Below are 18623 nucleotides of genomic sequence, written 5' to 3'. Positions count from 1 at the left end.
ATATTATTATTCCGGATGTTATTTCAAGATTTATGTGATTTGTATAAAAATGATCAATAAGAGTCGCACTATTTGTTGTAATTCTGGTTGGTTTCGAAATAGTAGGAAAAAAAGAATTTGATAAAATAACATTTAGATAATTATTTATATGATTATGGTTATGAAATTTAATAAGGTCAATATTAAAATCTCCCATTATATTACAATATTTATTTTCAGAATTTATTTTAGTTAGTAGGTCATTTATTATTGTAGAGAAGGTATCAATATTGGAATCCGGTGGTCTATAGATAACGCCAATAATAGAATTTTTCTTATTTTTATGAATGATTTCTATAAATAGTGAGTCACATATTTCTTTTGGCAAAATTAAATCATTTCTGATATTATAATTTATACAGTTTTTAACAAACAAGCCAACACCACCTCCTGTTTTATTGCCAATGCGATCACTAGATAAAAAAGTATAATTATGAAGAAATGGATGCATTTTGCTTTCATTCAACCAGGTTTCAGAAAGGCCAATTATGCTGAATTTTAAGTTAATAGAATGTACGAGTTCGTTAAGTTTATCAAATTTATTAGATACACTTCTGATGTTAAGATGTAATAGAGATAGGTGATTACTATCTGGTAATTTGCCAGTAAAATTATTAAATATATTAATATCATGATATTTGCAATTATCAAGCGTGGATGACCTTAAATTAAGATGATCTATTAACATGTTGGATTGTTGGTCGAATTTGAGGTCGTTATCTATCAGAGGATTAAAATCAACATTATCTATTTCTGGAGGTATATGTGATGCATGTAGTTCATCAGAATAATCTATATCGTGGAATGGAAGTTGAGAAAAAGTTGTATACATCATATTAATTGTACAGTATCATAAATATAAATGTAATGACGTGCATATAAATTTATAGTTGCGCATTTGTATATAGGCAATATTCTAATTAATAGTCAGACTTAAAATATACATATAGAATAGATAAAATATACAAGAATAAAAAAAATAATAAAAAGATGAATAAATTTTACATAAATTGTTATATATTTATAATAATATATTCATAAAAGACAAATCACGAATCACAAGTTATTGCATTATCTTAACATCATTTTGTCAACCAATAGTTGATGCTAGATTTGAACCTACGACATCTGGTCAAGAACAAAGGAATGACATTCACACAGTTTAGTCGAGTGGACAAACAACGCAAAAGTACTTATGGCCGAACAGTGGCAACACATGTTCATCAGGATCTAGATCACCTTTCGGAAGAGATGTGGTTACCCCGGTGTTCTGGTCCACCTCATCACAGACGGATGAACGCAATTTGGTGGCAACTGCCTGACACTAAGTAACTCTTTGGGGAGATCGGAATGTTGTAGCAGACACATGTGGCAAGTTAGCCCAGTAGGCTAGCCAGTCACAGTTTATACAATCTACAGTGAAATATAGTATATCAAGCTGGATTTATTTGTAGACTACAGTACTATTTTACTGTCAACCTGAACAACCTCATTTAATTAGTAATGGAGTTGTAGCTTGGTGGTTAACGTGCTTGCCTTCCTATCCCAATGTCCAGAGTTCAATCCTGACCTAGTGCTAGGGTTGTAACTCACAACTCTTAACTCACTCCCTAAGCTTCAAATGAGACTTAGTTTATAAGCATGAAAAATATAAAATAGTTTATCCATCCTGTAATTGGCGAGTTTGTGCTTGCTGTTGGATGAATATGAAATAAAATACTTACTTTATACTTCCTTTTCTCTTGTATACAGGGGATTCATTGCTTTGATTTGATAGAGGTACAGATGACGAGCCTGTTCCCTCATTGGAATCTGAAAAAAAAAAGAAAATGAATTTATTATGACAGTAAAGTATTTAAAAATAAATAATAAGGTTAGTGGTACTTGTATAATGCTACATTTTGGTATAAAACAAATAAATAGAAGAAAAAAAAGAAGTTAAAAAATATAAGCTGTTACCCCACGAAATATTAACTAAAATAAACTGACCGAGATGAATCACAGGTTTTAACTAAAATTCTTTTAGTCATCAATTTGCTACTAAGGTATTGAATTCATATTACTGATTTGTTTTCATCATTTCATTACACAGGTCAATATAGTTGATGAACTTATATAAATCGATAATGCTAATTAATTAGGTTTAAGTAAACACCTATTAGATTACAAAGGTTTCTATAAATCCTTAACCTTAATTAATCAGTAATTACAAATTATTTAAATAATGTAGTATACTATGCATTACATATTAAAATAGATACCAGGCCTACTTGATAGTACAGATATTCATATTATGTATAAAATAGGAACACTATAATAATACAATCACAAAAAATGATCTCATAATTTGATCTATAATGCCTTTATAATTTGATCAATATGCCTATAGTTATCTTGAACCAAGAAACTATTATCCCAAAATATTTGTAGAGAAATTTTAAAATAGTCCCCGTTTAACATCAACTAGTAAAACTCCAGATTTACACATACCATACAAATTGCAGATAGTGTGTGAAACTCAGGAGTTTTACTAGTTGATGTTAAAATGGTATTGGTCAAATGTTCAAAATCGCAACGTCTGCGTCATTTAAAATGCAAATTCGAAAATCAACTTTTTTTTGAAAAAGTATGGTTTTGTGAGAGTTGACACTATACTACAATTAAACCTACTACTTTTGTGTCATCTTTTTCTCATTGTAAATTGGAAGGCTATAAAACTGCTTCAGTACGAAACAAAATGTGTTTCAAGGCTAGGATTTTTCAATAGGGTAATCCTTTATTTAAGCCAAAAATGGAATAAGTTACAAAGGACCAATTGCCTCATTGTCAAGTGGATATGACCCTTGACTTCTAACCTCAAGGTTATTGCCACTTTTAAGTTTACAGTATACATAGTACTACTGTATATTGATTTCCCAATTCCTTCACTATAATAATGAACCACCAACAAGTTGTTGTGCCTTCCTCTCTTGTGACGTACTTATGAAATAGACTTTCCAAAACAAACAGCAGAATACTTGGAATTACTGTACCACAGATTTCTAGTATAGATATTGACCACCCGCCCACTGACTTTAATTCTAATACTATGATACTTGTACAACATTCAGTCAATACATTTATCCTTTGAAATCATACAAAAATCATCAACAATACATACCATATTTTAGTTGATTTGACCAATGTAGTATAAACCTACAGTATTCAAAATATTTCTTTTAATTCATGACTTTGCAACCAAAAGTTCACTTTTTTATGGAATTTTCATAAGCCATATACATCAACTTTTCAGTTACCTATACACTAATCAATTGTCAATATACTTTGTAATAAAATAATTATATTACATTGATATTTTAAAATAGCAAGGGAACTTACATACTTATGTTATGTGGAATTCAAATATCATAATTTCATAACCAACGATAAAATGATATCGATATGGGAAATAGTTTGAGGAATTTGAAAAAGAAATGTTATGAATTTGACCTTAATTCATTTCATTTTCCATTTATTCATTTAGCATCCATTCAACAATACATTTAAAATACAAAAAAAACAAACAATTGGAATATTAAAATTGATTAAAACCAAAGTGAATGGATGCAAGGACGACCCATAAAATCGACATGTCAATTTATTTCCAATGGGGTCCATTGCAAGAGAAATCGGAGATGTGAAAGTGAACAAGGATCATAAGAAAAGCATATGGAAATGTGAAAGACATAATAAAAAATTCACATTTGAAGTATTAAATATAGTGAAAGTATTTTCTATCCTTCAAATAACTATCTCTAAAAAGGACACAACATTCAGTATTAATTTGCTCATTGCAGTGTCCTCTCATATTTTAAAAAGACATAATTCATTCTTTGCATTGTCCTTCCATCGATATATAAATTATATTTCGAAAGGACACAAAAGTCATCATAATATCCTCCCATATTTCTATATATGAATGTTCAGTTAGTTCAAAATAGACTGAATGTTAATATTTTTTTCCCAGACTATACTGCTGTAATAATTGGTTTTTTATGTTGTTATCACTTCACCTTAAATAAATAAGGTAAAACATCTACTAATTCAATAACTTGTTGTCATTTATATAATTCATGTCAATTTATAAGATAAAGATACTGTAGATCTGAACTGTCACCAGAATACAAATAATATTATACAGATATTGCCTGCTTAGAGGTGAAATATATTATGTTCGAGGGAATATATATATCCCGAAGCGGCAGCTGAGGGATATATATAATTCCCCGAGAACATAATATCATCCCGAGGGGATGTTAAATCTTATATTTTACCGATATAAAAGGCGATATCTGTTATATTACATAGCCAAGAACAAGTCTGCTGGGTCGGGTGAAGCTAGGCTAGGCTAGGCATATATCTAAGCCTCCTTGTTGTATTGTATGTAAACAAGCTGCCTAGGCCTAGACACCTTACCTTGCGAAGAATAATATACAGATAATTACTAATTAATGATTCCTTGGCAATAAAATATTCACTAGCCTAGGTCGTTTAAATAATAACAGAAGAATTTCCATCAATAAGCCTACATTAATAATAATAATATTATCATAGGCCGAATAAATAACAATTCGTCTTCTTTCTTCGAGCCGAATCACCTGATGTTCAGTTGCGAGTATCGTGCGTCGCGCGCGTACCGGTTACTACTGTGAGTATTAACCAATCACAAATGGTCTTTCATCACATCTAGGGAGGACTAATAACAAATGAGGGCGCTATGTATGCATAGTTTAAATAGTTTAGTTGATTAATTTCTTCAAGCAAGTTCCGTGGCGCAGCGCGTGAAGCGTTGTCTTGTAATGGAGTGACAATTCCACCGCATTCCATCGCAGGTTCAAGATCCAGTAGATGACTTTTGTTTAACGCGAGTGTTGCCACACGAAAATTACACAGTCAATATCATCGAACTCGAGAATTTATATGATTAATGACAGGGACACGATAATTACGCGAAAATTACTCAGTCAATATCATCGTTCTCGAGGATATATACGATTTACGATCCTCGCAGTGGTAGTCATGTGACGCAGTTTCAACCAATCACGTTCACGTATTTACATAGGCTATGTAATATAAACAATTCATGACCAAGTGACTGCATAGGGTAAACACTTTTACCATGTAATTGCAGATTTAAACAATTTAGAAGTCCAAAGGTACAAACCTAAATGTTATAGTAAATATACAGTGTTATTTCGATGCACAATGTTCATTGAACTTTATTATGACATGATTTTCATGGGGTAAACAAGCAGCATATTTGATGGAGTTCAGTTTTTTAATGTGTGGTGTAGGGCAAGGGTAAGCAATTTAACATAATTTAATGGAAAATATATCTTCAATGTCAATTGTTTTACGTGCCCTAAGCTTTTTATAATTCCTACTGTTACAATATACTATATCACTAGTGTTCAATTGTAATCTCTACTTAAAATCATATATACAAAAAGAGAGTTACATGAAAACAAGACCACAGTTTTGTCACCTGCAATACACACTCCAATTTAGACTATATTATCATTTTGCGCAAATGCTCAATCCAAAATACACAGGGGGAATTTAGTGATTATCGCAAAGGTACACACTTGGCCAATCGGTATGCATCAAAACATTGCAATAATAATAATGTAAAGCCATTCAATATGTTTCATTTAACATTTCATATTATGTCATAATTATACAATCCAATAATGGGGTTCATAATTATATGTTATGATAAAATTAAAAATGCTAATGTAAAGGATTAAATGACATATTTATTGCATAATACATAGCTTACTGAATGTTAGAATTACTGTTCATATCAACACAAGCAATATCATGATTATAGTCGTTTTAAATTTAATTATATCTTGTTTATGAACTGTATTACTATTGCTTTAGAGTTTTTTTTCCTCAATTTTTGTTAAATTGTACATGTAGTATATAAATACCGACATGTTTTCATTGATAACATTTCTAAATTATATTCTTTCATACAGTAACAGTATGTTTATAAGCTATTGAGAGTGGTACTTCTGCTTCAAAGAGCCAAACATTGTTCTCTACTAATCACTTTGGACTAGAGAATTTACCACCATTTTGTGCCCAGTGGGCTAATAAAAATGAGCATCAAACAAGGGTAATTTTGCAACTAATTTTAACAAGCATGTTGTAGGCTAGAAAAAACCAGAGATAACTAGTCCATATAATCAAGTCCACTAATTATTATTCCTTATGAATGAAACAGCAGTAATTATGAAATGATTGTATGAGACAGCAGGCAATGGTATGACTAACTGAATGATACTTTAGTTCCAATACACCTGTATTTGCTTTACTAACCAATCTTGTGATACATCTCAAATTCCTGAACTCTATTTTTAAAGCGTACTGCTGTAACATTACTACACAGATATATCGATGTTCTATATTCTTAAATTTATAGTCATAAAGAAACTCTAAACCACACAGTGATATATTGGAAATTAATATAAAATGATCAAGATAATGAAATATGCGACTGGAAAGTCACCCCAACCAAGATTCAAACCCGGAATCTTCTGCTTGATATGCAGACATCTTACCATTATACCATAGTATTAGTGGCTTTTATGATATAGATCAAATTTGATTGGATAACTACTCCATGCGAGTGTGTGAGTGGCCGGGCAGTTAAGACGTGGAACCGTAATTACGTAGCCAACATCGGCAAGGGTTCAAGGCTCACTTGCTCCATGGTTCTGGCAGTAGAATGAGTCTTCTAGGATAAGGACTACTATAAGGCCCAGTGTACACATTTAGCTCATGTGCACTTTAAAGAACCTAGTACATCTGTTGAGACGAGTAGAGAGTTACCCCATTGTACTAGTACATCACAGCCATTGATCATAACTGGGTCCTCTGGGAGACTAGTCTTCGACTGAAGAGGTCGCTCAGTATAACAAACAATTTTCAAATTTTGATATAGAAAAATAAAAATGGTAAATATAAGTTTAGTAATATGTTAGTGTACATATTGAATACAAATTTATTAGGGAGTAACTGTAGTTGGTTGGTCTAAGTTCAAATCATTTATAACCTATGCTTTTTCTCACGCTGGTGGACATTTCTTTAAAAAGATAACAAATTTGGTCTAGCTCAGGGTAAGTTTATTGGAATATGGTGCACAATTATAATCTTGCAGCTTGCTTATGGTAAGTATAGTATACTGAGGCTAACTCAAAAATAGCATAACAATAATGTGAATAAGTTAAAATTACAAAATCCCAAAAACTTGAAGTAGGTAATAAAACTGGTGAAACGAAACTCAATAGGAAGAATTGTTAGTATGATTGAGTTCCTTATGAACAAACCTTCTAATCATCAAAAACGTTCTCATACTGAGCATTATGTACATGTTGTGCTTTTGCTACAGTAGCCAAAATTCAACTAAATTCATTGGAATTCCTTGACATGAAATTAATTTCACAGTAGGGATATTTCCAATAACAAGAAAAACAACTCATTTTCCCACACATGCTGCCACCTACTAATTTTTTCACATTAAAAACCAAGAATTAATTTATAAATACAAATTATTCACATGTTGGTAATAATAATAATAGTTCCAATATTATAATTTGCAACAAAATTGAATCATAATTAGTTTCACATTAAAAAGTATGAGCACATATTAAAAATAAATTGTTGGTATTTAAAAAAAAATAAAATATTTCTAATGTATATGGTGTTGCACGCATTTCTTTAGATGAACTAGCATAACTGCTGTTTGTGCAGAAACACATACTACGTATACTTTACAGTATACAGTTCTACAGAAGCTACTAAACATAAACATCTTGAATATAATTCCAGTGGTTGTCATTCCATTACGCAGGTAACGAATAGAGAATAAATGCAGTGTAATATTTTGCACACAGAAATGTTTCTACTCAAAATACTTTGCATTAACATTTTGATTTACGAACATCTTCTGATATATAATTTAAACATTGATGATTGATTTAATGTTCTAATTTAAGTTATGTTGTAAAAATTGGACAAAAACACAAATATTTTTCATCCGTTTGTGGTGACGGCAAAATGTGGTTTATGAGTAGAAAATAGATGGATATAAATACAGTACAATTTACAGTATTTTTGTATATGACCGCAATCAGTATTTTATTAACAAGTCGATAAAAATGATGGATAGAATGACAATAATTATATAATATACAGAAGAAAAACACCAGTGTTTTATTAGATAAAATGAAAAATTAATAAAATAAAATAGACTGAAGTAATACTGTAAATAAAAAGATAGTCACAATGTTCCAAATAATAAACAGAATTGAACTCCAAGCTTGATGCATTAAAAACAAATTAAAACCATTTATTTTTATTCACAAGAGGTGTTTTGCTTTATGAAAATCTTGCATGTAAAATTAAAAAACATCATTCTAAAATTAATTCCAAAACATGGTGCATATGCTGGTAAAAAGCTAGATAGAATACACAGTAAAATGGAATAAGATAATGGAAAGAGAAAGTAATCAATAAGGCAGATATATTTCTTGACAAACACACTCCTGTTAGCTTCACAGTAGTAAATTAAAAATATTCAAATAAATGAATATAAATGAAAAACATGTCTGATGACATCTGAATCTGTACATAATTGATTATAGCAGCATTGACTTGCTGTCAGTGTCATGTGTTTTCTGCTTTCTTACCTACCTTTTTTTACTATCCTACGGAATGATCTCCGAATGCTCATCCTACTTTTCCTAAGGGAATCCATTGACTACTAAATTCAATAAAATCCAATGGAGAAAGCCGGCAGGCTGGGAGAAGTGAGCCCGTGTTTATTTCTTTTTAGCTGTATATATAGCGATATTCCAATCCCAGCTCTTTCATAAAACACACAGACACATCTGCTCAAAAGTGCAGGTAAACGCATCTAACATACTCCCTCTGTTTAACACAATAGGGAATATCTACAGTATTTGTATTGGCTCTTCCATCAAGTGTGCTCTTAGATAGAATGGCCTTCACATCTGTTGCTAGGTTAATGAGAAATCTAGCAATAATGCTGTTGCTTTTGTTACATATTTTAAAATATGAGGAAGCAAAATAATGAAATAAATACATTATCCGATAAATAAGAATAATATAATAATAAAAACCACCCTCATATCAAAACGATTGAGCTGCTGACATTTGCTTGATCACGTACGCAATATAAATTATGTAGATTATTCAAATTTTTAATTATTACAATGAAAATATTTATTAAATTTATGGTTCAAAATTAGGTTAAAAAGATTTTTGTTTAGCTATTCTGGTATAATTACTCTAAACATGGAATGCAAGTTATTTTAATTAGTTATAAAAAATGCCTGGTAAATACAATATATCAGTAATTATACAATAGTGAAAACTTACACAAAATTGGCAGTGAAAGTTCTTATTATTATTTTATATACTATTTAAAATAACGTTTAACACTTATTTCAATGCTTTTTTTGAAAACATAAAAAGAACATTTTATCTTTCCTGGGATGTGTTCTTAAGGGAAATGTGTCAATCCAAGATTATTTTACATTATTTAAATTTCACTTATTTTCTGACATTTATCATTAGCCTTGGCTTCATTAAGGATTTTGTCTGATAACAATAAGCAGTTGACATTGGAACTTATTGATTAAGTAATTGTGTCAAATACTGAAGCCCACTAAGTGGTTGCCACTGTGTTTTGGTTTTGTAAGGTACAGTATGAGATGGTAGCAACAAACAGGCCTCCTATAAATATGCTTTCAGATGGTCCAGTTGTGACGTCAACCACAACTACTGTATGACCGAGTTTGTATTTATCAGACCTGGTTCATACTAGCGTATTGTAATCCAGATCAAGAGCTAACCGCTGACAGATTCCAGTCTTCGTCACGCCCGATCTTAGTACAGTATGTGCGAACATAGCCCTAAATCTTTTTTTCTTTTTGTTTAAATCAAGATAGTTCAGAAGTGCTTAAGTGAAAAACTGAAGTTGAATTTAATATTTTTAATTTATAATTTTATTAGGTTTTTGTCAATGTTGATTTATGTAAGACAAAGTTGATTCTTATTTTCAGAATTAGCACTGGTGGTGGGTACTACTGTAAAACATACACGTCTACCATAAAACAATCAATTCCTGTTTTCACAAATATGGATCTGTAGACATAATTAGGGAAAAGTTGGTTCTTGTTTTCAAAAACACTGGATGTGGTACCAAACCACAAAGTTGTCTACTGTAGGAAGGCAAAGTTACTTATTTTTATTCCAGAATTATCCCTGGCCTCTCCTTCCAAGTCGATTCTGGCAAAACACAAACAGTTCCCCCTCCAAAAAAACCCCAAATCATATTTTTATTTTAATAATACACATATTTGAGGTGCGAGTTTTGTCACAGATCCAACATTGTTTGAGGTAGAGGTAAGTTGGTGAAAAGGTGCAAGGAAGTTAATAATAGAAAACTGATTTATATCGCATTATTAAACATCAAACATCTTATCTTAGTATTATCGCAAAGATCTAAACAACCTCTGGCTTCAAGTTAATGAAATGTGGGGACCTTCAGGAAACATTGTGAACTTGGTAGAAACAAAATAACATAGAAGCAGCTTGGAGTTGTACGATAATGAGACTTATCAAAAAATTAGAAATTTTACTTTATGTTTTTGTAAACAGTATAATATTAAACTTCCTAGTCCCAATTGTCCTAGTGGCTAGGTCAATATTTTCCAATTATAAATTTGACCTTTTAAAGAGGTGGAAACCTCGTGGGATACCTATATTTTATAAGTCAAGTGCAAAAATATGCTAAAAATCCACTGCAATTGTAGATTTATGGTAGTAACACTTTTGGAACCATTATTCCTTTATTAATGTTATGTATTAATTGTTTGTATATGATGTAAAGCTTATGTTAAGATGTAATGTACTTGCATTCAACCAACAATCTATCATTAAAGAACAAGTGTTATGTTCTCGAATGTTTACCAAACAATCAATCTTTCATTACCAGTCTAGCTGACTGAAGTTAAATAGTGAAAATTAAATTCTAACATGGACATCTGGGAAAATAGGTCAGCCCTGGTGCAGTTGAACTTGTGTTCTGCTTGGAGTGGCTTAACTTGGGGGAAATACTGTACATAAAGAAACTGTAAACCAATAATCCAGAATAACAAACCCGGGAAAATTTTAGGGAAAGAAATAATCCAAATGTACCTTGAACTTAATTCAACGTGGGCTTTAATGCCTCTTTTTGTTCAGGTTGTTTCCTCAATAAATTGTTAGGGAAAAACGTTCAAGTTTTGGACCTGCACAATAAAGTAATTAACGGTTTATACAGGAAACACATGGGAACCACAATGCAAAACTGTTCCAAGAAATTAGGAAAGTCCTATCATAATACTGGCCATTCATTAAAAAAATATTCTAGTGTATTGCAAAATATTTATCCATCATTTTAGAAAGCCTCAGTGGTCTAATAGTTGTATGCTACATATCAAGCAGAGGGTTCCAGGCTCGAATCTTGGTTGGGGTGGCTTTTTCTCATTCTCGCAGATTTCGTCATCTTTACCGTTTCTAAATAAATTCATTAATTATCACTGGGCGGTTTAAGGTTTTGTGTGAGCCTGTAATTTTAATATATATTACACTGAAATTTACAATATTAATTATTGTTCTCATCATCTTTGATTCTCATTCATAAACGCTGCATGAAGAAAATTGTAAATAAATGCATAAGGGGGTAGCTTATTATTCTGGATTTCTCATGGGTCCTCCAGGAAATTTTGTTTTTTAAAAAAAATCTAGGCTTCAGGCAACAAAACAGTGCCCTTAGTCAACACATTAGAAAGTGTCAAAACAAAGCACCCAGAGTGAATACATACAGGAATTGCGCTCATCCTTCATATAACTGTCAACAGGTAATATCAACAATGCAACATTTGTTCATTTGGACTATAAATACCCCACTCCTTTCATTATAGTATAACGCCTTGCTTTTAAGGGCAAGAATCAGATTGCTACTTATTCCACAATTCTTGTGACAATCCTATCAATAGATTAAGACTGTAGCCAATTCCATTACTCCTAGGTTGGTATTCTGGATTCAATCTTTCCTTATCGAATATGCATAGGTGGATCCACGGGGGTGAGGGCCCTGGGGGTGTCACTTGTATACAAACCAGCAGTCACTTCGAGACATGAGGCACTTGTTTTATCTACCTACCTGTTTTACTGAAAAATACTATGGACTTGAACTACCAAGATGACAGGAAAAAGGCCATGCCAGAGACGGCACAATATTTCTACTGTTTCCCGCAAGGTTTGTGATGGGGTTTGCGATAACATAGGTGGCTAGTTTTCATTGATTTCAAAGGTAGGATCCCTTTAGCGGGGAGAGACACAAAATTGCAATACACTTCATTTCACAATTTGTAGGCCCTTGGCACCTCCTATTTTAAAATCCTGGATCCGCCACTGATGTGGTCCACTTTCGCTTCTATTAAACTATCAATTTCAAAAAGAAAAACAAACTAAAAACATAATGGTTATTCTAATGATGCAATCAGTTTACTTTATCAAAATCTCATTATTATCCCTTCCTTCCTTCCTCTGAATTTGTAAGTGTCTGTTGCCTTGTCTTTTCATGAGACTTTTGATCACAAAACATAAGAAAATGATCAACAGATCGTTTCGAACATCTGCGCATGTCTAAAAACCAATCAACATTTCCATAGCTTACAACTACCATTTCATATGCATTGTTGATTATAATGATGTTGCTTCATAGTTTTTTTTGCATCAAAACAATTTTTTTTTTTTTAAAGCTAAATTAAAATGTGGCTAACAATTATGAAAGGAGAATAATTTGGTGTGATATTTAAAAAAAAAATTTCTATAATTGTTTAATAATACAGTAGTAGAAAAGAGAATGATGCATCATATTGTAGGCAGTTGCCAGATGCCTTGTGGTAAGTAGATAATATCAATAAATATTTTCACTTTATTGGTACTACCAGTATTGCACAAATAAACTACAATACACACAATGACCACAAAAGAGAGGCTTACATTCATGCAGATAAAACTTTTCCAAATATGGCAATATTAACAGAAGTATAGTAAAAAGAACCATATTTTATAGACCATCAAGCAATGCTGGTGGCATTAGAAAATTTCAAAACATGGAAATAAATAGTCAAAACAAGTTGTACATTTTAAGTACAGCAATAGGATATAGTAACAGTTTACCTGTCTAGAAGGCCACCAGTATCTTCCCTAGGGCTTTTGAATGCTTTCTATATTTCTATTGTGTTACATACCACCTATGTTTTGTATGTATTAACAATGGTATCATTTACAAATACTGTATCTCAACAACACTAAGAAAGGATGATAATTAGATGAACTAAAAAGATGAAGAAATAATGAATAGATGAAGAAAATTGAATGAATAGTAAATATATATTAATATATAGACAGAAAATAGCAATAGCAAAATATATTACAGATATAAATATATTGTAATAAATAAATGCATTACAAATTTATGTTGATGTTTATGACGCAAGGTCCTAAATCAAAATAAAATACCCACATTTCAAACATTCCTAAAACTACAAAGCTATAAATATCTGTTCTGTTTAATTTATATAATATATAAAAATTTCACTTGATTGTTATAGGATATAAAATTATGTCTCACAAAATAAAGAATATAGGATCATTCAAGGAGAAATAAGCAAAAAACAAGTTTGCAGTTGGCTTGTATTGAATTATAATTTTTTTTGGGTGGGGGGGGGGGATATGGGGCATTATTAATGGTTATAATGTTGATATATTAATGAAAACCTAAATTATGTATTTAATTAATCAAAATTAATATAAATATCATCATGATGATATTATCACAAAAACTTGAATAATTCTCAATTTTTATTTTTTTCCCTTCAACAACAACTAGTTGTTTATAATAGACAGTCAGAGACCATCTGAATGTATACACAATAAAGTCATTTCTATACATTTTGTGTCAGGATTAGACATTTTGTCTCCGAAATACTTGTTCTCTCCACGTTTGAAATTGAACCCCGAGATAAAAGTGCATGAAAGGGGTTTAAGCTAAGGCAGATTTGAAAGGGGACAGTTTTATAATCTCTTCTAAAAGGTTATGAAATATTTCTAATAGTCATCGCCTCGTCTAAATTTCTTATCGCATCCCCTAATTTAAAATAAAAGTCCAGAGCAAACAAATTAAATGTTGTCTAAAGAGGCTAAAGAAATTATTATTAAAAAGATAATATATAGATTTTCTATTTTCTACAGGTAAATTAATTTATAGAGGGCAGCATAACAATTTGAATAGCATGATAAACAATATGTGAAGCATAAAGTATCACAACAGCAAAAATTGGGAACAAGTGAAGAGGTGTTGTAGCTGTCCTTTTACCCGTTCAAAACCGAGCATCCCATGTTTAGGTCATGCCTCTTTACCTACCACAGGAATACATATGATTAAGCCACAGCTTGTATCCAAATGAATGCTAGGGGCTCAGCTGTTTGTATCCCTCCACTAAGAAATTCTTAAGCCAGGTCCGATGTTATTTTAGCTAACTATAATCATCACGTTAAGACAGTTAGGCATGTAAAAGGTGACATATCAACACTTATAGGTCACAATTACAAACAAATAGATGGCGGAGGAGAATCTAAACTAATATTGATGCATTTTCATATTATAATTTGCAAATAATGATTTGGATGATTAATATCGTTTCAGGAATTCCCACAGAGGACTATTATATGTCTGCTATCGGAGGTGGGTGGGGTGAACTAACCTATTTCTCATCTAGCCAAAATTTGATACCATTCAGGTTTTTAAGTGATCGGAACACCTTTACGTTTTGGCACAACTTGGAGGGAAAAACCATGAATTTTAATTCGCATAAAAAGGTGAGGTGAGAGAAACGGTGAAAATGAGAAGCCAACACTACACCAAATAAACATTATTGAGTGATAATGTGATCATAATGATGACAATGCTGGAGGGATAAAAACAATAATGATAGCACTGAAGATGATAACAGGCATGACTATGATCATGAAGATGATATGATATGGGAATAATCATGATCAAGATGATAATATATTGAAATGTATGATGAAAGTAACAATGAAAGATAATATTGATGACAATGATGTTTTTACATTATTAAAAAATAGATATTGTAAAAATAAAACATCTTCATAGAGAGAAATCTCAACAAATATAATCATAAAAGATGACTTTTTCTTTACCAATATAACATAAATGTTAAAAAAGGTAACTAATTAATAAACAATAAACATAAAATAAAGACAATTTACAGAATTTACACATGCCTACCACAAATCTGAAATCACTATTGAACAAATGTAATTTAATTCAATGTCCCATTAACCTGGCTCCCAAACCTTCTTCCAATATGACATGTTGTGCTTGGTTTAACACACTAATTTATCAGATGCTCGACCAATCTTGCCTTCGGCATCTCCTAGTGCTCTTTGCATAATATAATTATATAAGGTGAAAGGTACAGCATGGACTTTGAAGGATCGGCATGTGATGCAGACTGCGACCTCATACAATATAAATCTTACACATGTAGTTTGCCCTACAAGGATTATTGTCGCAAAACAACAATAAACCTTTTAATAAAAGTAATAAAATACTACTGTATTTTATGTATTTAAGAGTTTAAAGCTCTGTCTACACTATAAACTAGTTTGACAAAAAAAAAGGTGTGATGTGCCCAAATATGGTAATGATATGCTCAAATATGATAGTGATATGATATCATCATGTCCATATATGGGCACATCACATTTTGTTGTCACATAAAGTTTGCTAGTGTAGCTAACAGGCTTAAAAAAGAAGAAATCTATGATAATGTATATACTATTTTACAAACAATTTCTGGACGTACATATATTCAGAAAATACAATTGTATAAAAAATAAAAACACAGAAAAGCCATTCATAACTATTCCATACAAATAGAGCAACGTGCAAATTTTGTGATAAGAGTTCCCAAAACGCAATTAATGCTGCTCCCTAGAGTTTACAATGGACTGAACTATAAGTGACTTTCTATACCTAGTATATATGTTAGACAAAATGTCACCAATTTATTGTAATAGGCTTTGTTTTTGACCTTTAATCGGTGTTGTTGCCATTGCATTAGTTTTAGATTATTTTAAAGAACAAATAATAATAGTTCAAGAGTATTGACTGCCCTAAAGCATACAATAGTCACAGAAATTACGGGAGCAATGCCATGAAAGGAGAGGCATTTAAGTAGATTAGACAATAGGGGGAAATAAACCAATTGCTTTCGGGAAGAAAGGTTGTGCTACACATACTTAATAATACATATCTGTACAACGACAAAATTGGAGTCCAAGTCCACCCTCATATCTTTACACTTAAATACTTATTCTTAGCTAAAACATAAATATCTGTCTACTCTATCAAACTAGTTTGACAAAAATGTGCCCAAATATAGTAGTGATAAGCTCAAATATGGTAGTGATATGACATCATCATGTCCATATATGGGCACATCAAATTTTTTTGTCACATAAAGTTTGATAGTGTAGACAGGGCTTAATATCTAAAATGATACTGTATAATGAAGTCTATGATAATAATAAAATAAGCGGTAATGATGTTGATAATAGTTATGTTGGTGATTTTGATGACAACCAGTAACAAAAATGATGACTACACTCTGATATAAACAAAATCAATGAATTATAAATCATCATTATTTAAATCTATGCCTTCTATGCTAAAGTTGACTGTATAATCTGTTATTTTCAGCTTTCAGCCCAAGCTCATCTTTCTACGTATGACGTCAAGAATTAAGGAATAAATGATAAGAAATATCAAATCTTAATGTAGTAATCTGAGGTAAGGTCTTTATGATGTCTGAACAAGATGAATTTCTATTTATGTTACATTGATTCTCAATCAGAATGTATATCTTTTTATTTTTATAACGTAAACTTTATAGCAATGTGATTTCTTCTACGTCATCTAATGCATAATTTATTTTGTTTCATGCAAACTGCTAAGACTTTAGCCTTAGGATAAAATTCTATTTTAAATTATATTCATTCAAAAAAAAAATATGACGATATGCTTTCATTTAGTGGGTTTGTATGTAAGCTGGAGTGGAAGATGTGACAAACCTTAGTTGACTTTAATCCCCCATGCGAACACTTTTTTTGTCTGTGATTCCCTCTATCGACGTTAATAGGTAATATATACATATCTGACACACAGATTTCTTCATCTTAATCGTTTAAAAACGAGGCAGTTTAAAGTTAAGCTACACTGTGACAAAAAAAAAGTTGTGATGTGGCAGATGGATGATACCCCTCGTGTCCATATATGAGCACATCACATTTGTTTGTCACATAAAGTTGGATAGTGTAGACAGAGCTGTGAATCTCGGTTGTGGTGGCTTTTTCTCATTCTCACAGATTTTCTTTATCGTTTCAAAAAATCATGAGGCGGTTTAAACTCTTTCTATGCCTGTGAAAATGTATTATTATTTAATTAATATTATTAATCATAGGATTTGAAAACAATTAAAATGTTTGTATATTCTAATGTATGATTTATTTCTATTTGTGCGCATATGTCTTTCTAGTTGTCAAATGCTTAATTGATAATTGTAAATCGTACATCCTCATATCTATAGAATATCTCTGATGGATTTCTGTTTGCAGATGGGGATTTCTGCAAACTTTTTTCATCGATTGATAAAGTGAAAATCTACCTGCACTCATAAATAATAGCTAGACTACGGTAATCAATGCGCACTTAATTAAATGTGCAACTCAAGCTTCCGTGTATACCTGATAATATCTTATGCCAGATGTTATATGATTGGGCTGGCTTTTGTAATAGGTAGGCGAGAAAGGATGAAATTTAAAGGGTGTATTCAATAAGGACAATAATTCTTCTTAAATATATATTCTTTGTTTGAATGCTCTTACTGTTTGGCGAGCCTCCACTTGTATTCAACTACATTATTAGCAACTTTTGATCTACTTCTTTATATATACTGTTTACTTTTACTTTTTGCTTATTTTTGTTTGTATCTCCATTGAGATCCAACTACGGGTACCCACAGCATTGTCATTATTTTCAGTAATTTGCCTTTGGATTTATATATTTATATATATATATATATATAGATGTAGCCTAATACCACATGTTCACAGCAATTATATCAATATACATGTATTACAATTATTATCAGTATAAATGTAATTAAATTAATTTTTGACAATTTTTTTTACAAATATTAGATTACTGCTAAATTTATGAAATAAATGTATTCACTAAAAATAAGCATTTTATTTTATCAAAAATGAAAATGCACATCTTAAAAGTAGCAAATTATTGATTTTCAACCTTTAAATTTAAAAAGTAGGGAATCGCTGATTTTCAAATATATATGTAAATTGATAGTTCACTG

The 18623-nt window shown here is 31.1% G+C and overlaps 1 protein-coding gene across 3 annotated transcripts in view; it reads right to left on the bottom strand.

Moving 5' to 3' along the window:
- Positions 1-18623, bottom strand: part of LOC144842301 (kalirin-like) — a 139030-nt gene that overhangs the window by 32291 nt on the left and 88116 nt on the right. For all 3 annotated transcript variants that reach the window (XM_078698737.1, XM_078698754.1, XM_078698746.1), the window contains one exon: positions 1764-1851. In XM_078698737.1, coding sequence (XP_078554863.1) covers positions 1764-1851 — 88 coding nt within the window. The remainder of the gene's footprint in view (positions 1-1763; positions 1852-18623) is intronic.

Source organism: Antedon bifida, chromosome 1 (assembly GCF_963402885.1).
Source record: "Antedon bifida chromosome 1, ecAntBifi1.1, whole genome shotgun sequence".
NCBI classification, from domain to species: Eukaryota; Metazoa; Echinodermata; class Crinoidea; order Comatulida; family Antedonidae; genus Antedon; species Antedon bifida.
Note: the sequence above shows the minus strand (reverse complement) of the source record. Positions and strands in the feature narration are given on the sequence as shown.